Here is an 18,764-nt window from a genome sequence, read left to right as displayed (position 1 = left end):
TTATGAGTCTGTTTTAATGTTTAAAATCATTAATTTTGAATAAAGATGCAAATGTACAAATGTTAAATAACCACAACCTACACAAAATAAATCTAAATAAAAATGATGGTGATCTGAAATGGTGTTCTGATGATCTGATCTGACTGAATTAGTGAAATATGATGGCCGATTTCGGAGCAGACGAAAACTTAAATGACGGAAACGATATTGAATGGGTTAATAAATTATTAACACGCAGAGTTTTGAGAATTTGTGCGCTCCTGAGCCTAATTTCTGTGAGCATGAACACACCAAAAACCTTTGATTCTCACCCTGTTCTAATCTATGTCACGTTCGTCATTGATCTCTTTGTAACATTTTGTTTCACTGCTGAAATGATTGCCAAGATGCACATCAGAGGAATATTTAAAGTAAGATATAAATATTTAATTTATTTTATATCAATTTAAAGTACTTCAAACCATTTTTTAGTCATTTTTTATAGGTTTTCAACTTTTTTTTACAAATTTTTAAAAAATATATAGGGAGAGTTGGCCTACCTAAGAGACAGATGGTCTCAGTTTGACGGAATTATGGTGCTCTGCTTGTGGGTGTCAGTCATGCTGCAAGTATGCATTCCTGTTGAGGATTGGTTGAACTAATTGACTGATGCATTGATCTAATCTTACGATTTGTTGCTCTTGTTTAGTGGTTGATTGATGTCATTTAAAAGATTGGCAGTCTGAAATTTTACTTTTATTGTTTTACAATATATACAAATTGATTTTTTTTAACTTGGAAGATGTTTGAAATATCAGAAGTGATAGATCGTTATTCTTATTGGTCGATTATTAGATCTCCACGTCCTCTCATACTTATCCGGGTTTTTAGAGTTTTTCTGAAATTTCAGCTGCCGAAGACAAGAATTGAATCAATTTTTAAGTATGTCATGATTATTATCAATCTATCAATAAGTCAGCCAACTGATCAATCAGTCAGCCAACAGATCAATCATTCAATCAACTGATCAATCATTCAACCAATCAATCAACTAACTAATAGATAAATCAATAAACAGACGATCAAGTCAACAAATCTACAACGTTACAATCTTTTTCTTGTTTTTTATGTCTTTGTATGGGATTCTCGGCGTTCAGTTCTTTGGTGAGATGAAGTATCATTGCGTTCGTAATGGTACAGATCCCAAGTTAGTTGATTGGTTGGGTAGTTGATTGGTTGGTTAGTTGATTGGTTGGTTGGGTTGGCTGGTTGATTGATTGATTATATACAATTTTATATTTATATTTGTCTGTAATTTCCAAATTAATTTTCAGAAACGTGTCGATAAGAGATCTGGCAATCCCCGACACGTATTGCTCGCCACACGACGACCTGACTCACCTCTGCCCTAAAGGTCAATATTTGAAAATTAGTAATGTAGAGAAGGATGGTATTGATAATAACAAAGCTGAAATGATGACGACAATGATGATGATGATTAAGACGATGATGATGATGATGACGACGCAGGTATGGTGTGTATGGAGTTAGAGTTGTCCAGTAGTCAGCAAGGATTCAATGGTTTTGATGAATTCGGTTAGTTCCATTGTTAAGTACAAACTTAAATACATGCACGCAAATATACTGACATACAAACAGACGTACATACATCTTGACATAAATACATTCATACATCCTTACAATTATACAAATAGACACACCTACAAATATACGAACATACAAACAAACAACCAAACAAAAAACAACTAAACATACAAACAGCAACAAGCTTCTTCACAGTATATGAGGCAGCATCTCAAGAAGGATGGGTTTTTATAATGTATCGAGCTCTCGACAGCTTGCCGAAATGGCGGGGTTATATCTTTTTCATATCTATGATCTTTTTTCTTGCTTGGCTTGTAAAGGTTAGTTGGTTGATTAGTTTGTTGATTGATTGATTGATTGATTGGTTGATTGACAATCGTCGTTAAAATATACTACAATTAAATTAAAACTTTGAAGCCATCCACAAGTAGTTATCGTTCATCTATTCAAACAATCACGGAGTGCCTTTCATCTATCCAACCAATTACAACTCATCATTCATCTGTTTGTTGATCAATCACAACTCATCATTCATCAAGCACTGATTGACCAATCACACCTCGACGTTAATTTTTTCAACCAATGACAGAACGTCTTCATAGCCGTGATCATTGAGACGTTCGCAGAAATAAGGGTTCACTTTCAGCAGATGTGGGGCTCAAGAACTTGCACAACTGATTCTGATTCGTCACAGGTGCTCATGAATACTAATTTGATGACCTCATTAATATTAATTTGATAAATATTTAACCTCATAGACACTAATTATATAAAATTGTATCAAAAATATTATTTAATTATTCCGTAAGTTTTATTAATTTAATCGTGGGTAAAAATTGAATTTTCAATTTCGATTTTATTTCTCGTCGTCGTTGTCACCATCATCACCATCATCATCCACCCACCCACAAAAGATCTTGATCTCGGACTTGGAGGGTTGGAAGATGGTGTCTGTGGATGAGACGAAATCTCGGAGCATCGTGCAGGCCGCCCTTCAGAAGGTCCTCAAGATGGCGCCCTTCCATATCTTGATAATGACTTTGGTCTTGATTAATGCCGTAACCATGGCGACCATGAACTTTGACCCTAGGAAACCGGAACCTAGAAAGAGGGCCAGCAATATGTATTATTATGCCGAGGTTTGTTGTGGGGTTGGGTGGTTAACTGGCTGGCTGGTGGTTGGTTGTGATGTGATGAGGACAATGACGATGATGATAATGATGATTATAATTATAGTATAGATCTTTAATTAACACACATATTTCACCTTTGTCTTACAGATCATGTTCACCTTGTTATTTGACCTTGAGGCCATTTTCAAGATCTGCTGTTTGGGATTGGCTGGCTATTTCAAAAGATCCGCCCACAAATTTGAGCTATTTTTAGCCATATGTACAACAATACACATACACCCCAAGTTCTATCATACCCAATTTACGTACTTTCAGGTGATTGGCTACTATTTTTAGCTGGACGTATTGAATGCTAATGTACTGATAATTAATTGGTTTAATGTTGGTTGTCATTGTCCGTCAGTCGTTTTGTCTAAGCGTGCATATCTTCATGTTCGCTGGCAATATTATAACTTTGTTGATTATATTATTCTAATGAATATTAATGTAATGGTCCTCATGAATATTTTAATTAGGTTTTGAGGGTTGTTCGTCTCGTTAAGGCCTCGCCTATGTTGGAAGATTTTTGTTTCAAGGTTCGAAACGTTCCATCGTCATCATCATCGTCATCATTAACATCATCATCATTAACATCATCATCATTAACGTCATCGTTATCATCATCATCATCATCATCATGACCAGATATTTGGTCCCGGCAAGAAGTTAGGCAGCCTGGTATTGTTTACCATGTGCCTGCTTGTCATCACGTCGTGCGTCAGCCTCCAGCTCTTCTGCTCCATCAAAGATTTCCAAAAGTTTGAGACTTTTCCACAGGTTGTGATGATGATGATAATGATGATGATGAAGATAATGATGATGATAATGATGAAGAAGAAGATAATGATGGTTGTGATGATGATCATGATGATGATTGTAATATGGGTAATGGTGATGGTGACTGCATCAGTGGTCACGATTTGGTTTGATGATAATAATAATGTGATTGTATTTGTGGCGATAATAACGACGCTAATGATGGTGAAAATGATGATGATGACGCTTATGATGATGATGGTGATGGTGGGATGGTGATGATGTTTTTGCACATGTAGGCTACCATGTCAATGTTCCAGATTCTGACGCAAAAAGGTTGTTCATTCGTTCGTTCGTTTGTTCATTTTTTATTTGAAAAACGCAAACTATATACAATGTTTGTATAAAAATGCAAATAAGTGATGGGCAAACAATATAGCGATGAAGAGGATGAAATTCTAATTGAATCGGTGCCACGAAATAATTTGTTTGTTTCGAGTTCTTTTCTTTGCAGTTCGTTCGTTCGTTCATTCGTCAGTTCGTTCATTGTTCGATCGTTTATTTATTGATCGTTTATTAATTGATTCGTTTGTTCATTCATTGATGCGTGTGTGAATGAAGGCTGGAACGAAGTGATGCACCTGACAATGTGGGAGACGGGGGAAAGGTTCGCCCCGCTTGTCGCCATCTACTTCATATTCTACCATCTCTTTGTCACCCTGGTTTGTTTGTTGAGTGAGTCAGTGAGTGAATACAATGAATGAATGAGTGAGTGAGCAAGTAGGTCAGTGAGTGAGTGAAAGAGTGCGTGTCCGAGTTAATGAATGAATGAATGCCCTGCTGGTTCTACCTAATTTATAGTCTGTTAACTAACTCTGTTCTCCTCGCCAACAAGATAGATCAACCTATAATGAGTGAATGAATGAATGAGTGAATGAATGAATGAATGAACAAACGTCAGATCGTGGTCAGTTTATTCGTGGCTGTCATCTTGGACAATTTGGAACTCGATGAAGATATCAAAAAATTAAAACAGGTGAAGATCATTATGATTCTCTCTCTCTATCTTTCTCTTCTATGTTTTTCTCTCTCTGTTTCTCTCTTTCTTCTGTTATTTTTCTGTTTGTCTATTTATTTCCCTCATAAATATACTATCTTTCTCACTTCACAGTTGAAGCTGAGAGAGCAAGTAGCAGAAACCCAGCAGAATCTTCCACTGAGATTAAGAATATTTGAGAAATTTCCGTGAGTTATTATTTTTGCAATGATTATTATTATTATTTATTTATTTTTATTTATTTATTTTTATTTATTTATTTATTTTTATTTATTTATTTTTATTTATTTATTTATTGTCAATCTTTCAGATGATAATAATTTGTTCACAGAAATCAGCCCCGAATGATAAAACTGACGCGCACATTTTCCGATTTTACACCGTCAAGAGTTAGGGAAAGTTTTTTGAGACAGTTTCTTGAACAAACCCAAGATATTGGTAATAGTATTTTTATTGTTGTTGTTGCTGTTGTTGTTGCTGTTGTTGTTGTTGTTGCTGTTGTCGTTGTTGTTGTCGTTGTTATTGTCTTTATTTTTGTTGTCGTCATTATTGTTGTTGTTGCTGATCATCATTACACAAAGAGAAACTCATCATTCACTGGCAGGCCAAACTTCAGCGCAGCAGCAACAGCAACAACACGCAAACAACAACAACAACAATTTTAATACAAATAACAACAACAACAGCAACAACATGAAGTACAACATCGAAATCAACGTTACATCCTTCGACAGTAATAACAACAAGTTCATAAGCGATGATGACGACGACGACGATGTGAATGACGTCATCGTCAACAACAACGACGATAATAATAATAATAATGAAAATATTAATAGTAATAATAATATTGACAATAGTAACAACAACAATAATAATAATAACATCGTAAATGATGACATTAAGATTGACAGAAAGAAGATGGCCGTTGATGAACTAATAAGGTTTATTATTGTTTATTATTATTATTATTTTTTATTATTATTATTGTTGTTTATTATTGTTATTATTTGGCAGGGACTCGACGAAACACAGGGTGATTGTTGAAGACGTTCCAAGTGGCGGTCTGGTCAAAACTCAGTCCCTCATATCGCAACAGCATCAAATTAGGATGGAAAACCGGAGGTTATGATGATGATAATGATGATGATGATGTGGATGATGATGGGAATAGGAGTGGTGGCGATGATGATGATGATGAAATTCGCAACGTCCGTTGTTAATTATCGCCAATTTTTAATAATTTTTTAAATCGTCATCATCGCCATCTGTATCATCATCATTATCATTGCCTCTATCGTTAATCATCATTATCATCACTTCCATAGTTATCAGTTATCATCATCATTATCAGGAGCATCCGTAGTCGTCCAGGGAGCATGCGCGCGAAAAGTCAGTACCACAAACTGAAAGAAAATGGCGACCTGTCTTCAAACGTAGCCAGCCTGTCCGTAACTTCCGGTATAACAACTTCCGGCATGGGCGGTACAACTATTTCCGCTTCCGCCGGATCTACTTCCGGTGCCGAACACAAGAGGGATGATAACGATATTAAGATCTTGCAGCAGAAAAGACACGAAGCTGAAGTTAAAAGGTTCGCTGACCTCACCATCGTTATCATCATCATCGTCGTCATCATCATCATCATCATCAGATCTCAACAGGAAGAAGACCTGAGAGAGAACCACCCATACTTCGACACGCCCCTCTTTGCTATTGGCCGAGATTCTAAATACCGCAAGATATGCACGATGATTGTTGTCGCTAGGTTGGTCAGTGAGTGAGAGAATGAGTGAGTGGAGGAGTGAAAGAGTGAGAGAGTGATTGAGCGATGATGACGACGACGACGCTGTTGTTGAACTAATTACAGGTACAAGTACACTGGAGTCGACCCAATTAAAGGCAGAGAAGTTAAGAGTAAATATAAACAAATACAGTAAGTCCGCCATTTTCACCCCCATCTACGTCATCATTGTCGTCATCATCGTCGTCATCATTCTAGAAAGCTCCTGGGTTTAATGACCTACTTAGATTGGACGATGATCATCATCACTACCGTTTCGTGCATATCAATGATGAATGAAACTTCACTTCAGCGTGTCAACAATACGCTAGCGTTACAGGTGCCTGTGTGTGTCTATGTGTGTGTGTGTGTGTCTGTGTGTGCGTGTATCTGTGTATGTGTGTTTGTGGGTGTGTCTACAAATGAACTAATGGAAAGATGGATAGACAGTTAAATGGAAGGATGGATGGATTGTTGGATGGAGGGACGACTGGACAGATGTCAGATGGATTCATGTCTGTGACGCGTAACGATTATTTGTTATCTTTCGTTACCACTTCCGTTCTAGATAGCAGAATACGTATTTGTCGTCTGCATGAGCATAGAGATGCTGTTGAAAGTCTCGGCGGATGGACTACTTTTTACTCCGCACGCCGTAGTACGCGACATTGGCGGAGTTCTTGACCTATTTATCTACGCTGTCAGTCTTTTTGGCTTTAAAAATTAATTACTGTGACGTCATTTTTTGGCGTTTTTTTGATTTAAAATATCGTTTGTTAGTACTTGAATCGTTTATTGAATCTGGGTCGGATCAATTATATGTAATAAGGTCATATTCATACGTTATATGGTCGTGTTAATGAGGTCAGTTATATTTAATGCGACCAATTACATCAATTAAGGTCAGTTTGATCTTTTTGTGCTGGATGCCTGAGACGGTACCGCAGAATTCCGGGGCCCAGGTGCTGATGATACTGAGGTGTCTGAGGCCTCTGAGGATCTTCATCCTGGTGCCCCACATGAGGTGCGTCGTCTATGAGCTCTGCAGAGGCTTCAAGGAGATTCTACTGGTCAGTTGGTTGACTGATTGAATTAATGAATAAATGAGTGAATGAATGAATGAATGAGTGAAAAAATGAATGTATGAATGAATGAAGGAAGGAAGGAATGAACGAATGAATGAATGAATAAACTATCGAACAAACAGGTTTCCATCTTGTTGATATTACTGATGTTTGTTTTCGCATCGTACGGAGTTCAGTTGTTCGGAGGCAAGCTAGCTAGATGCAATGACCCACAAATTAAAAATCAAGTTGGTCATTTACTCATTCATTCATTCATTCATTCATCCATCCATTCATTCGTTCGTTGTTATTTATCCTATATCCATTGGTACATTTCGGATTTATTTGTTCTTTTTTATTCTTCCTCTTCGTTCTTTTATCACTTGAATATAGTTCAACCAATAAAACACTGCATCTGTCAACCAACCAATCAACTAACTTTTTAATCAACCAACCAACCAATCAATCATTTAATCAACCTACCCCTCAATCAAGTCATCCTGCACTGGCATATACTTGAGGCCGCTCTTCATCACCAAATTGAAAATCGGGCCAAAGGTCACTGACCCGACCTACCCTAAAATATTTGTCCCCAGAGTCTGGTAAATAATGATAATGATGATGACGACGACGATGATGATGATGATGACGACGATGACGATGATGTGTTTAAACAAATAAATTTCTCTAAATCATTTTTTGAAATCCATTTATGGCGCGTTTTTTCATCATACTTTGCCTTTTCGTCAACAACTTCATCATCATCGTCATCCTCACGATCATCATCATCGTCATTATCATGAACACCATCACCACCATCATTGTCATCGTCATCATCATGACCAGGGCGAACCCCAGAAACTTCAACTTCGACAACATCGGAAACGCCATGCAGACGTTATTTGAGGTCCTCTCCTTAGAAGGCTGGCTCGAAGTTAGGGATGTCATTATCGAGAGAGTTGGGCCCGTTAGTCTCTCAATATTTTTTCACTTTTAAGTTAGGGATGGGCTAAAGGGGTCCAGGGATGTGCTAATTAAATAGGTTGAGAGAGGTACTAGATAGAGCGGCCCAGCGATGAGCTAGTTTGAACTGTTCATGTTATAGGGTCGAGGGGTGCGTTGTTGTTTCGGGCTGTACTAAGAATATTTAGGGTTGTGCTTGTGTTTAGGGATGTGTTTGAGTCGTCTATAAACGATTAGACTGATAACAACAACGACAACAACAACAACAACAACAACGATAATTCATCATTTTTCAATTCATTCAGCATCATGCAGTGTTCATCCATTTATTCGTTTTCATTGGCTGCATGGTCGGGCTGACGTTGTTTGTGGGCGTAGTCATAGCCAATTACATGGAGAATAAGGTCTCTTTCATGAATATTAATTAAGGATAACAATTAATGAATATTAATTAGGGGTAACTATTATACATGTTATTAATTTCTGATTTATTTCATGACGTTTTCAATCATTTATTTGCCTTACTGCAGCTGTGTTTATTCATGCATTTATTTTATTCTTTCATTTCTTGATTGATTCGAACATTTTTTAATCCATTCATAAATTTCTAGGGCACAGCCCTGCTAACAGTCGATCAAAAGAGATGGCAAGATCTGATGGGGCGAATAAAATTAGCCCAGCCCTTGCACATCCCTCCTAGACCAGGCTAGGCCGCGCATAAATTAATAATCTTATTGCTATCATCGCCATTGGCGTTCTCATCTCGTCAGGGTCGCCGTATTATCTGTCATGAACCGCAATTATTATTATTATTATGATTATTATTATGATTATTATTATAATTATTATAATTATTATTATTGTTATTATTATTATTAATTTGATTTTAGATTTTTGAGGTTCAATAATAAAAAGTGTTTCCATTATTATTATTAATATTATTATTATTATTATTATCATTATTATTATTATTACTACTAATATTCAGAGCAGAGTAAATTAAGGACTCTGATGTTTGACATAACGCAAAATATTATCTTCAAGAGGTTCGTTGCCGCACTCATTCTCGTCAACTGTGGTCTCTTGGCCGTGCCCGTAAGTATTATTACTATTATTTTTATTATTATTATTATTATCATTATTCTTATTATTGTTGTTATTGCCTAATAGTGGCTCACCACGGAAAAACATACGTACTACCTGGCCAACCTATCTGTAGTCTTCACACTGATGTTTCTCTTGGAGGTTCGTCGATTGCTATTTTTATTATTATTATTATTATTATCATAGTTGTTGTGGTTGTTGTTTATTATTGTCAGGTAATCATGAAGAACATAGCTCTAAGTCCGGCTGGCTACTGGCAAAGTAGGAGGAATTGTTTCGACATGTTTGTGACCTTTCTGGGGGTCGTTTGGATAGTTCTCCACTTCTCATTGGACGGGGTTATAATGACGTCATGATGACGTAACGATAGTGTCAATGTTGATGATGATGGTGGTGGTCGTTATGAAGATAAGAATGATGGTGACGATGACGATTGTAATGAGGCTTTAATAGACAGTATATTAATGACGATGATGAAGATGGTGATGACGATGAAGATGATGATGATGAACCCGCAGAATAATACAAGTAACCACTTTGGCTACTTTGTCATCATTCTCCGCTTCTTCACCGTTACTGGCAAGCATGTGAGTCTTCTTCTTCTTCTCCTTCTTTTTCATCTTCTTCTTTTTCATCTTCTTCTTCTTATTATTATTATTATCATCATCGTCGTCGTCGTCGTTGTAGGCAACCTTAAAGATGTTGATGTTGACCGTGGTGGTTTCAATGTTCAAGAGTTTCTTCATCATACTTGGGCTCTTCCTCCTGATGCTCTTCTACGCCCTGACCGGTGTCATCCTGTTTGGCTGCGTCAAGTACGGTGAGGACCTGGGGAGGTACGTACGTCGCCATTATCACCATAACCACCACCATCATCACCATAACCACCACCATCATCACCATAACCACCACCACCATCATTATCGTCGTCGTCATCATCGTCGTCGTTATAATCTTCTAATTAGGCAAGCGAATTTCAAATCAGCCTGGAACGCTGTGGTCCTACTATTCAGAATCGTAACAGGGGAGGATTGGAATAAGATAATGCACGACTGCATGGTTGTTTTTATTTATTATTGTTATTATCAATACTATTATTATTTATAGCTGTTATTATTGCTATTATAATAATAATTATTATTATTTTGTTGTTGTTGTTGTTTTGCATTCCAGGTAGCTCCGCCATTTTGTACAAGGGGAAAAAATTATTGGGAAACTGATTGCGGTAACTACCGAGCGGCCCTGGTCTATTTCTGTACATTTTACGTCATCATCACGTATATAGCGCTTAATTTATTAGTGGGTGCGTTTCACAATAAACTTTGTTGCTCAGATATTTCGATCGAATCTGTCGAATTTTATGATATTTCAACTTTTTTTTTATATTTTTAAACATTATTCTTCTTGATCATCATCACAATCACTATCTTCATCAATATCATAATCATCATCACCACCATCATCATCACCATCAACCAGCAATCATCATGGAAAACTTTTCCCTATTTTACTCGAATGAAGAGGATGCGCTCTTGAGCTACAGCGATATTAGACAGTTCCAGGTCACGTGGAATATGGTGGACGATAATAAGAGAAACGCTCATGTTAGTTGTTCTTTGTTTTTTTTACTACAACTATGCCTATCATTACTCTTACTACTACTGCTACTCCTACTTTTTTTTACTGTTACTGCAAAGCCAGAACTGCAACTAAATAATAACAACTCAGGGCGTGATATCAGTTCGTAGGGCAAAACTTCTGCTCCATCTTTTGAAGGGGCGTTTGGAGGTGGACCTCGAGAAAGATCGTCTGCTCTTCAAACACATGTGCTACGAGATTGAGAGGTTGAGGAATGGTGAGGACGTGACCTTTCATGACGTTTTGAGGTCAGGGCGATTAGTTTTGTTTTTATTAAAAGTTAAAAAAAAGTTTTAACGGAATGTATTTTTTTCATTGAAACAGTTTTTCAAAATATTTGTAAGACTTTTTCAAAGAAAATTGAAATTTTATTCCTGTCTTTGTCGATAATATGTATTTGATTGCTTCATCTTCATCGTCACCACATTCAATTTTTGATAATCTCATCTTCCTCTTTGTCATTTTCAACATTCTGGCCACCCAACAGCATGCTGGCCTACAGATCAGTCGACATTCGCAAGAGTTTGCAGTTGGAAGATTTGCTGGTGAGAGAGGAGCTGGAGTATGCCATCGAAGAGGAGGTCGCCAAACAGACCATCAGGAACTGGCTCGATAAGTGTCTGAAGAGATTTAGAATGGTTGGTTGACTGATTGGTTGGTTGGTTGGCTGGCTGGCTGATAGATTGTCTCCAGACATACAAACATTGTCATTGCATAATCAACGTCATCTTCACGACCAACCAGAAAGAACATTCTAACCTAATTTCTAACCTGCGAGCGACGAACGCACCGTCATCGTCGTCGGCTTCATCGTCGTCACCAGCCGTTGCAACGGCTGCCACCAGTGAAATCGTCTGCCTCATCACCGAATCGACGGTTCCGACCATTACCGAGACGAAGGAAGATGGCGTCAGCAGTGACGTCATTTCAGGAGTCGCTCTGATTGGAGGAGGAGGTTTGACGGTTGGAGGAGCAAGACAGAGAAGAAAGATTGAGAGAAATACTAGCGCCCCACTGCCTGGAATGTTACAGGTTGGTTTATTTGAATGTCGAGTTCTGATTGGCTGGCTGTTTATCATTTACAGTGCTTCTCAACTATCAGAAACCAATTGAATTGAAAATTATTTTAGGCGCCATGTTCTCGAAAGTATTTGGCGCCATCGTTGAGTGACGGAGCGAGCAGGCAAGATAAGCTGGCGCCAATTGTGATGGGAGTCAAAAAAAGAAGTCCTAGGATGCATACAAGTACGTCATTTTCAATTTTTATCTTACATCTTTTTAACTCAACCACACGGTGACTCAGTTGTCAGAGCCCTTGGATGCTACGTTGCAGAGACCTGGTTCGAACGCTAAGAAGATCTCATACAATTTATGTCATAAATACTAGTATTCTTATTACAAATATTTTTATTTTAATTATGCGTACTACTGTCATCGTAATAAATTATATTACTTTAAAATTTTTATTAAATTTAAACGTCTGCTTCTAGGCAGCAAGAACCTTCCAAACCTTCTGGAAAGCGAAGAGATGACCATACTCAATTCAGAATCTTTTAATAACAATAATAATAATAACAACAATAACAACATTAACACTAGTAACAACGTCAATAATAATAATAATGATAATATTCATAATACCGACAATAGTAAGTCGCTGAATGCAAGCCCGGTCAATGATATCAACTACAATTTTCACGATAATTCTAACACTTATATCGGTCGTAATAATAATAATAATAACAATAATAATAATATGAGGAAGAATGTGAACGACGTACAAAACTGGTGGAAATCTATTAAAGAAAGAGGCAACAAGAATAATAATAATAAAAATAATAATAAGTTGAACAGCAAACTCAACAATAATAATAGTAATAATAATAAGCGAAATCCAGTCAATAATAAAATTAATAATAAAGTTTATGATAATTATAATGATGATGATGATCACGAAGGAGAAGATGATGACGATAGCTGGGGATATGCTGATGATGATGACGAAGATTACTTGAAATTTGATTGATTGAGTGGTGAATTGAATGAATGAATGAATGAATAATTGAGTGATTGAATGAATGAAAGATTGATTGAATTACATTATTGAGTTATTGGCTAGGTAGTTAGTTACCCATGCATAAACAGCTTGTCTTTGCTATTTATATTTATTATTACTAATGCTTATAAGCTCTATATTAATTATATGTATATGTGTATATATATATATATATATATATATATATATTTATATATGTATTTATTTATTTATATGTACTAGTCAAAATGTAATTTATCACAAAATTTTTTATTTTTATTGAAATTAAAACCAAGAATATTAAACATAATAAACAGTAATAGAAATGTTTGAACTGAGAAACACTTCTTTTAGCACTTTTGAAACATCATTCCAATTTAGTTTGTCCAAACCACAGCCAATTTTTGGCATTGCCAGTTTGGTAACATTATTTTTTAGGCAGTGGTCTCTAAGAGCTAGGAGGCATGATTTTAACTTGGTGTACGTGGGTTTTTGGTAATACTTCTGCTTAGTGATTAGGTAGTAGATGAAAATATTGTTTCTATTGTTGGTCCTTGATAATATCGCCATTTCACCAACTTTACAATCTAAAAATGATGTAGAAATTGTTAACAAACTAAAATTTCATTTTTGCTTGTAAATGACAGTAAATTAACAATTTAATTATTATACTTTGCTTCTTTAATTCGTCGACCCCGCCAAACTTTGTTTTGAACAGCAGCGCAATGCCTCTGCCCATGCGCAAATCTTCACTAACACAATGCACTAAACTACAATCTCCAGGGCAGGAGAACAAGTCTCCCTTCACTTCTTCGTATTTCAAATTCTAAGATTTTAAAAAATATTCAATTATTCATGTGAAGTACGTCGGTCAATGAGTGAATTATTATAAATTAGTGGGTTAGCTTAGTAAACTTTAAAGATATTTTGTGAAAATTTCTTACGCCATTTAGAGTTTCAGTTTCCATTTTTTAAATAGAACGTATATTTTAAGCAAAGACTTTGTAATACAATAATATCTCCAATGCTATTATGATTGCTTAAGATTTTGATTCCATTTGTTTCACTGTCAAATATTTATTGCGTGATAAATAAAAATAATGCATGTATGTATAATTTTAGTTATATAATTTAAAAATGTATTTTTGACCGATATAAATGGCAAACGATTTTTATTAACTTTGGTCAAGTCTATTTTTACAAGTATTTGGTCAGGTTAAAAAAAGTTTTAGTTTCTTTGTCGTTTGATGTAAATATAAGCGATGATAGGCGCACTTCGAGAGATAGATTCGATATTCTCTCAATTTTAGTTTTGCGTGCCTTCTCGGATATCGTAAAGTCAAAGTCAGTTTAAAAAATGAACGCTCCGCCAACTTTTGAATCATTTCTACTTTTTGATGGCGATAAAAAGTTAGTTTGCACATTATTTTTAAAATTTAAAACTTGTAAATTTAACACAAAACAAAACCCTTTCTTACATTTTTAGTTTTACTAATTATCATTTTTATTAAAACCTTAAAAATATAATTATGTAAATTTTTAATTTCGCCCTGTGTTTGATGTTTTTCAATAAACGTAACTTAAATTTTTTTCAACAAGGGTAACCATTGAAAAAGACACCAAGGTTCCTAATGCCAGCATATTTACCATTTTAAAAGAAGACCATACTCTGGGCAATCTACTCAAAAAGTAAGTACTTTTTAAATCGAAATTGAAATAAAAATTAATTAATAAATTGAAATATAATAATTTTTAAATTTTATTTCTGTAAAATAATTTTGTTATTCAAGTAATAAGTTAAAATTCAAGTTATAAGTTATATTTTTACTTTTTAAATAATTTTTCCATCTCTTTTCCAGTCAACTATTGAAAGATCCACATGTTCTATTCGCCGGCTATAAAATTCCACATCCTTTGGAGCATAAATTCGTGTTGAGAATTCAAACGACGTCAGAGTACAGTCCTCAGGAGGCTTTCACTAATGCCATCACTGATCTGATTAGTGAAATATCACTATTGGAGGAAAGATTCTCAGTAAGCAAAATAGTATTTTTCAAAAGTTTAAATTTAGAAAATTTATGCAAAAATAGATAAATTGTTGTAAAAGTGATTGAACATTAGGTAAAAATTATAATTTCAAACTGAAATTTATTTTGAATTATTTCATTTAAAACAGGAGGCAATTAGGGAAAGACAAGAAAGGGATTAATAATTGTCGTCATGTAAATATTTGAGTTTGAAGAGACATTCTTATTTTTTTAATTTTGTGATATTTTTTATGTAATGTGTTCTTATTTTTCTGAAGACTGATTAAAATGAAACTATGGCAATTAGAGTGATTCAATTTTTTTTAAAGTATTGAATTTGAAGCGAGATTTTTGATTCAAGTGATTGAAATAACAAAATTTAAAAAATTTTCATCAAACAAAACGAAAAATAAAAGCTTTCAAATATTATTTGCATTAGTTATTAACTAGATAGTAGTAAGCGTAATAGAGTCCCATAGATGCAAACATGCCATTATCAAAAGATTATACATCCTTGTAAACAGCAATCACTAATTTGATTCAGTCTAACACATAAAGGAACCGATAACTAAATTTGCAGGAGTTAATTAAACATCTGAACAAAATGGTATGGTAAAAACGTTAAATACTAAAAATGAATTTGTGCTGTCTGGATTCCATATCTATAACCGTAACGCAAAGGAAAGCACATAAAGATCATAAATTAATAGCCAAATGGCTTATGTCCCAAAAGCTAAGGGCCCATTAAAAAATATCTAAAGGTTTAAAAAATCAGAAAAGGCTATTTGAACATCAAGCTAAACTAAAGAAGCAAAAATTACTTCTGTGCTATGCAATTTATAAGTTAAAAATTATATTAAAACGTTTGCATGATTTTGATCACTGAGTATATTCAACAAACTTTGTAGTACAAAGCCGTACCACTATATCAGCGCAACATTAATTTAAACGTTCTTCACGATGATAATAACCCGCAAGCGACACAGCACCAATCTAAACGTATATATGGCTTATAAGAGATTGCACACATACACTGTTAATACATCAATCTAAGTATACTGAATCATAGAACCATAGATATGTTGATTAACATTAGTCCAAATAAGACTGATACTCATTTTAAGAAACCCCTCCCATTCCATTTCCGCCAATAAGATTACATCGACATCAATCTAATCTAGACATACTGAATGAACCACTGCTGATTAGTATCACCATTGTGGGGGTAGGTGATAATTTGAGCACACTCTTTTTTACTTGCTCCTCTAATATCGACGCACTCCCCAATACCATTTAGGATTCTCGATCCGTCCAATCTGAATCTTTGGCTGGCCCCTCCAGTGAAACGCACCATTTTAAGTTGCACAGCTTTACCTGTCGTTAATTTGGTAGGAGTTAAATTGGAGAAATATGACTTTGCATTGTATTTTAACAATTGAAAACATTAAAAAAAGGCACAATTGCAGCCAACAACAGCAACACAACAACACCACAGACCAGCAGCACAGGGTACAAAATCATTGAGAGCCGATCGTATCAGACCGTCCTCGTCGAAGTACCACAGCTGATTGTTTTGTTTCGGAACTTGCTTGGGGTAGGAGATGACTAAGGCACCTTCGTTGGCATTAGCTCCACTGATATCCATTACAAAACCATTCAGTCTACTCACTATGTAGAATAATTTTCTGAATGGGAAGCAAAAAGCAAAGAGAGTGATAGAGAGAGAGAGAGAGAGAGAGAGATGTATTTAATGAAAATGATGTTTGATTTCATCTTTCAAAAATACACAGACAATGAAACTGAAGATAAGCAACTACAACCACTAAAAATATTTAAAAAAAACAAAAATAACTAACAAATAAAAATGAATTCAAACAAACTTTTGAGGAGGATCAGGTTTGGAAGGTATCGGTTGGGGTGGAGGTCCTGATAGTGGGGCAAGAACAGGATCCCTAGGGTAAAAAGGTTCAAACATTTGCTCAATGGATCCAAAAGTATATTTCCTGGCTGTTAATGCCACTCCAGCATCAGCGTATCCTATTTAAATTAAGTTTATTTTTAACTGGTGTTTATATGACAACATAAAAATGGTGAAAATATTTGCATTGATTGAATAAATAATGCTGATATTAGCTTATATACAAAAATATAATGTTGAATCCAAATTTAAGAAATTGAAAAAATATGTTGATTAGGATGAAGTAACAACCTTTGAGTTGAAAAACTAATTCAGGATTTGTACGACTTCTTATGACTTCTCCTACGCATTCCCATAGCTGGTTCTTGTTATTAGGATCGTGCTTCGAGACAATCAATGCATCATCTACATTTGGGAAATATCAGAAAACTTTTTCAATTTTTTATTTAACTCATGTTCTTTTGTTAATGAGTTCAGTGAATTTAAAATTACCATTATTTATCTGTTCACAACATAGATAATTAATAATTCATACAAAACTGACCATAAAGTTCTATGCACATTTGGCTACTTTTATTCCTAATAGTTCCAGTAGAGTAATCAGAGTACCACAGATGGTTTTCCTTTTTAGTATCCCCAGACAACCATTCTATAACAACGGCATTCCTATCTTCTGCTACCACCACCGCCATTTTATTTGCTTTTGCAATAATGAGATGGCAGTAGTTCACTAAAATTAAAATAATTTATTTCTTTTATTAATTATATTTAATGTTTAATTTATTAATTATTAAAAAAATTCCTAATTAATTTGTAATCCCAAGATCCTAAATCCCAAATTCAAATTGGCGTAACTGTTCATAATATAAAAAAATTTTCACTTGGTTGAGTGCCTGGTGAAGGATAAGTGACATCAGCTGGAGGGGGAGGGGCACTGCCGCCATAATTAGGAAAGTTAGGCTGATGCTGTCCTTCAGGTAGGACGTAGCTATGTGCCTAATAAGATTAATAGATTAAAATATTTATTTAATTAATTCATTTCCCACGCCAGATGATTTGAAACCAAATTTTAATAAAATTCATAAATTTTTTAATTTTAACTTGACGAATATAAACAAGTGAACGTAAAATGAAATAAACATGACATAAAATTAAAATAAAGCAAAAAATTAAATATAGAAACAAAATATAAAATAAATAAAAAATAGTTTAAGCTGTTTTAAAAATTTTAAATGTAAAAACTTTTTACAGGGTCTGCCATCTTTACTTTTTAAAAAACTTTTATAGATTAAAAGTAAACAGGACTAAAATAAAAGCTTTACATTACATTGTAGTGAAACAGTAAAGTGCCTGGCGATGCTATAACAGAGCCCGGATTCAACTACAGAATAATCCAGCCAACAGTATGCAATGTGTGTCATTCACTGTGTATTTCTTAATAACTGATGCCTTTTAAAAATATTAAAGTAAGATTTATAATAAATAAATTATACCGTAAAAATGAAAAAAGTAAATCTTAGCTGGCGATGGTGGTTAAGATAATAAGAATAATAATCTGATTGACAATATAAATAATATAATTAATGATGAAAATAATACAAGGTAATAATAATGGTAATGATAATTGTATCATTGAAATTCAACTTTGGTTTGCATCAAATTT

At 34.8% G+C, this 18,764-nt stretch overlaps 3 protein-coding genes across 3 annotated transcripts; 2 read left to right on the top strand and 1 right to left on the bottom strand.

Moving 5' to 3' along the window:
• Positions 1-161: 161 nt before the first annotated feature.
• HELRODRAFT_155980 (hypothetical protein) lies at positions 162-12,419 on the top strand (the record flags this gene model as incomplete). Its single annotated transcript, XM_009027051.1, has 43 exons — positions 162-410; positions 525-608; positions 782-921; positions 1,058-1,186; positions 1,314-1,393; positions 1,510-1,575; positions 1,762-1,904; positions 2,174-2,278; positions 2,499-2,723; positions 2,865-3,032; positions 3,233-3,292; positions 3,402-3,514; positions 3,667-3,668; positions 4,134-4,234; positions 4,474-4,548; positions 4,684-4,757; positions 4,901-5,007; positions 5,174-5,346; position 5,605; positions 6,010-6,163; positions 6,224-6,337; positions 6,440-6,505; positions 6,572-6,692; positions 6,921-7,052; positions 7,255-7,422; positions 7,560-7,664; positions 7,912-8,018; positions 8,263-8,383; positions 8,685-8,783; positions 8,991-9,008; position 9,150; positions 9,368-9,474; positions 9,550-9,624; positions 9,699-9,821; positions 10,002-10,070; positions 10,171-10,319; positions 10,449-10,542; positions 10,657-10,786; positions 10,963-11,087; positions 11,212-11,369; positions 11,609-11,759; positions 11,866-12,153; positions 12,252-12,419. The coding sequence occupies 43 exons, from the start codon at positions 162-164 to the stop codon at positions 12,417-12,419; spliced, it is 4,938 nt and encodes a 1,645-aa protein (XP_009025299.1).
• A 2,094-nt stretch (positions 12,420-14,513) lies between these two features.
• HELRODRAFT_163066 (hypothetical protein) lies at positions 14,514-15,365 on the top strand (the record flags this gene model as incomplete). The annotated part of the gene is made up of 4 exons (XM_009027050.1): positions 14,514-14,566; positions 14,756-14,845; positions 15,016-15,190; positions 15,333-15,365. 4 exons carry the CDS (start codon positions 14,514-14,516, stop codon positions 15,363-15,365), a joined length of 351 nt encoding a protein of 116 aa, XP_009025298.1.
• Positions 15,366-16,360: 995 nt separating this feature from the next.
• Positions 16,361-17,793, bottom strand: HELRODRAFT_163065 (hypothetical protein; the record flags this gene model as incomplete). The annotated part of the gene is made up of 5 exons (XM_009027049.1): positions 16,361-16,557; positions 16,681-16,868; positions 17,064-17,220; positions 17,393-17,506; positions 17,646-17,793. The coding sequence occupies 5 exons, from the start codon at positions 17,791-17,793 to the stop codon at positions 16,361-16,363; spliced, it is 804 nt and encodes a 267-aa protein (XP_009025297.1).
• Between the last annotated feature and the right edge of the window lie 971 nt (positions 17,794-18,764).

The sequence above is a fragment of the Helobdella robusta genome, assembly GCF_000326865.2.
Source record: "Helobdella robusta unplaced genomic scaffold HELROscaffold_5, whole genome shotgun sequence".
NCBI classification, from domain to species: domain Eukaryota; kingdom Metazoa; phylum Annelida; class Clitellata; order Rhynchobdellida; family Glossiphoniidae; genus Helobdella; species Helobdella robusta.
This window is presented reverse-complemented; position numbering and strand designations above follow the sequence as displayed.